Source organism: Atta colombica, unplaced genomic scaffold (assembly GCF_001594045.1).
Source record: "Atta colombica isolate Treedump-2 unplaced genomic scaffold, Acol1.0 scaffold228, whole genome shotgun sequence".
NCBI classification, from domain to species: Eukaryota; Metazoa; Arthropoda; class Insecta; order Hymenoptera; family Formicidae; genus Atta; species Atta colombica.
Window position 1 is genome coordinate 279,923 of NW_017259325.1, and position 4,165 is coordinate 284,087.

The following is a 4,165-nucleotide window of genomic DNA, read 5'->3' on the forward strand; positions in this document are numbered from 1 at the left end:
AATCTGCAGAAACACTGCCAATTATTGTTGATGACATGAATGCTGAGATAGTTAAACCGTAAGTCTTAATTTATTATAAGTTACATTAAATCCAATGTAGATTTTTATTATTAATTTGTGTAGACTAATATTAATTTTCATCAAATTTTATTTATTTAACCCTGTAAGGCCCAGTGTTCAATTAAGTACATTCACTTTGAACTTTTCCCAAATACTATTTATATTGACATAGTAGTGACTCTGTTTGTATAATATTCTATTCATACTTACTAGTTGCAATTAGAATTGTTCCAACTTAAAAAATAATAACATTCTCACTAAAAATAAGCTATCATGATGATTTGCAGAGCAAATTCACTAACACTTGATTTTGTGTAACATGTTATTCATTTTGTATTGAAAATATATACATATTGAAAATATCTAAACAATTAGTAATTTCTTATTTTTTAAAGTACAAGATTGATTTATCATGTTTATTATTAATTTAAATATTTAATTGTAATTCTGTAGGAATGCTGGAGTGTATATATAAATATGAATGTGTACATGATTATGTATATCTTCAAAAGAACAATTTTATTTGATACATAAAATTCTTCATCAGGAATATTTGTAAAGATTATATTGTAAAAAAAATTTTACTCAAACAGAATCGGTATCTGAGCCTTAAAGAGTTAAAGAAACTATCGATATTTTTATATAAAATAAAGTTTGTAGAATATGCAACATATTGCACACTAAGGTACATTAACATAATATATTTTAATTCTTCAATCTTGTATTTTATTTAATTTTTACTATTTGTTTCTATTAGAATAATAAATCTTTTCTCAATATCTAATATGAATTTGAACTTGTTACAGAAGTACATCCAAGCGTACAAAACAGGACATGAAATCGTCGGATGATAGCCCAAGGAAAAACAAACTGCGTGCGAAGCTCGCAAAATTGAAAGCACAAAACAAAACGCTCCGCGAAATAATCCGACGACTTCATTTGAAGGCAAAAAAGAAGAACATACGAGACTAAAGAGCCATAGAAACTAACGAAAAAGAAATTTTAAAAAAATTAGGTCGTAAGTTATTACTACACAAGCTTTAATAAAATATTAGCGATACAAATTGATGCACAATGCAAAAACAAATGTGGCAGAAGATATGATCGTGATTTAAAAAAATTCACTTTGTCATTGTATTTCTTAAGTCCAAGAAGTTATAAGGAACTGAAAAAAACAATTGCCTTCAATATGTTCTCTACAATTATTTACACAAAAGTGCAATATTATGCCTGGTATAAATGATAAACTTTTTGAAGCACTTAAAATAAAATTGAATACATTACCATTAATGGAGCGCCATTGCGTATTATGCGCAAATGAAATGAGTTTGAAAAATTATTTATTTTATAATATTTCGCGAGATGAAATAATTGATTTTGAAGATTTTGAGAAATAGGAAAATATCTGTATCTGCAAAAAGTATATTAGTTGTAATGTACGTAGCATCGCAGAAAACTGGAGAATTGGAAACTGCCCGTTTGTCATTGCTTTATAGAAACTGCATGTCCTGCTACATTTTTAAAAAATATATTTGACATCATTATAAAATTAAAAAACAATGGTGCTTTCATTTCTGATATGAGTTCAAATTTTATCCAACTGTCCCATATGTTAAATATTTCGGTAGATAATTCAAGTTTTATAGTTGATGGAAAAAGACTTGTTTATATCTTTAACATTCCACATTTATTAAAAGCAACTCGAAACAATTTATTAAAATACAATTTTCAAGTAGATAATAAAATAATTTCGTGGAATTTTCATATCGTAGAGTTTTACAAAAGAGATAGCAAATAATGGATAAAAGCAGCTCCTATATTAACAGATCTCATATAGAATCAAATAATTTTTTAAGAATGAAAGTTAAATATGCTGCACAAATAATTAACAATCATGTAGCAACAGATACGTGTACACAGATGTCTTCTGGTGCTTTTCCAACTGAAGTTGGAACTATAGATTTCATTGATTACTTTGACAAATTATTTGATATATTAAATTGATATATTAAATTATTTGATATATTATTTGATATATTAAATTTATCCAATATCAATAATTCTAAAGAATATTGAAGTTTTTAAAGGTGATAAAATAAACAAATGCAATTTTTACAAAACATATTGAATTTTTAAAAATCTATTAAAGTAATTATTACAATAACAATAAATATGTAAAACTAAAATGCTTAGATTGCTGGCAGATCACAATTAAAAGTACAATTCAATTTTGGACGACTTTAAAAAATTATAATTTTCCAAACATGCAGATTAAATCAAGAATCAAATCTAGTGTTGAAAATTTTTTTGGTTTCATTCAACAAGGTGATAATGTGCATTAATCCAACACCTATACAGTTTAAGTAATGTGCTAAACAGTGCTAAAAAATTATTTATGAATGAAATTATTAGAACATTTGGAAACGTAAAATTGTGTGAACGATGATTATTGTGATAACGATGATTTATTAAATATTGTCGGAAATACTACAGAGACGTCCACAATTTCTTGTTCCATCGTCAACGAACAAAATTTAAAAAATTCCTGTACATGATTATTATTCAATGAATCTGCCAGAGGAAAATGCATTTAAATATGTTTGTGACTTTTTAGTAAAATAATGTTTAGCAATACATTCATGTGCTGCGTGTCAAAATTTTGTAAATGACACCAAGGTTATCTTAGATAATACAACGCTATATTGTTTTTTTCGAGCTTATGAAAATAAAAATGGAGATTTATTTGATAATTTAAATATATCAGCTAATTATTTTTGTTACTACATTCACAAATTAGAAGAAATATTTGTCAAAACTTTGAAAAAAATGGTTATAAAGAAAATATTGGTAATTATCTGTTCCATTTGATACAAAATGTAGCTTTTGAATCACCATGTTCAGATTTCCCAAAAGATTTCTTAATAAAATTGTTTCTCCGGATACGTATTTATTACACATTATCGCAACATAATAAATCATGTAAAATAATTACTCGAAAGAATAGAAAACTTTTAAACATTTATAATTCTTCTTAATTTGTTGCGTTTTCTATCTACAATCTTGTTTTCATAACATACTAATTGTAATTTATGATTTATGAATTATAATTATTGTATTTATTTTATTGCATTTTTTACAAGTTTCATTGGTTTTCTTCTTCTTTGGTTCATATTGAGATGGATCGAGTAGTTGAGATATGATTCAAGAAAAGTTGGACAATGAACTGTATTTTTCATTTTATTATTATATATTTCATGGAATGAACTGTTATGTGTACGTTACTATATTTTATATCTTTCCTCAACTCCATTTCTTATTATGTTTATTAATTGCATGCTTTGTTTACTTTCAAAGTAAAGTGCATAATTACACTATATTTACTAATTGAACGTTTTATTATATACATGTATTATAAATATGTTTTATTTACTTCCAAATTGCATTATATTATAATTTATACATTGTAATACTTTCAAAATATTTTTTTAATTGCATATATATTATTTTTATTATGCATTATTTATTGTTCGTATTTATTCTTCACAATAATGTTGTTATGTACATATTATTTTAATTTTAATTTTAAATGTATGTTTTATAACGTTTCATAACATTTTTATAGCATATATTTACAATTATGTAATATTTGAATATTTCTCTATATAAATATTTGTTTTATATTTTATTATGTTTAATTTTATATGCATGTGTTGTAAATATGTTTGCTTGTGTTGTATTTGCCAGATATTTAATTAATTTATATTTTATTAAAGTTTTTATATGTTACAAGGATGAAGAACAAGGATGACAAATCAACAATTTCGGTCAATGATGCTTGTGGCTATTACATGCGCCATAAATTTCACACATACATATTAAACACACACTTACATATTAAACATGGAATTTATTAAAAATAAAATAAAGAAATGGAAATATACAAAAAATAAAATATCTCTTGATTCTTTTTTTTAATAAAACATTCCCTTTTAATATTTTAACATGCAGTGCTTTGTATATATATATATTATATGTCTTAGTATAATTATTAAAATTATTTTAATATATTGTATTAATAAATATATATCTTTTCTATATAAAATAT

At 24.1% G+C, this 4,165-nt stretch overlaps 1 protein-coding gene across 1 annotated transcript in view; it reads left to right on the plus strand.

The window, feature by feature from the left end:
• The window catches only part of LOC108688212, a 5,248-nt gene extending 1,236 nt beyond the window's left edge, over positions 1 to 4,012 (plus strand). Inside the window, exons 4-6 of the mRNA XM_018194376.1 lie at positions 2 to 58; positions 867 to 1,078; positions 3,851 to 4,012. Coding sequence (XP_018049865.1) covers positions 2 to 58; positions 867 to 1,032 — 223 coding nt within the window. The 3' untranslated portion in view covers positions 1,033 to 1,078; positions 3,851 to 4,012. The remainder of the gene's footprint in view (position 1; positions 59 to 866; positions 1,079 to 3,850) is intronic.
• Positions 4,013 to 4,165: the final 153 nt, after the last annotated feature.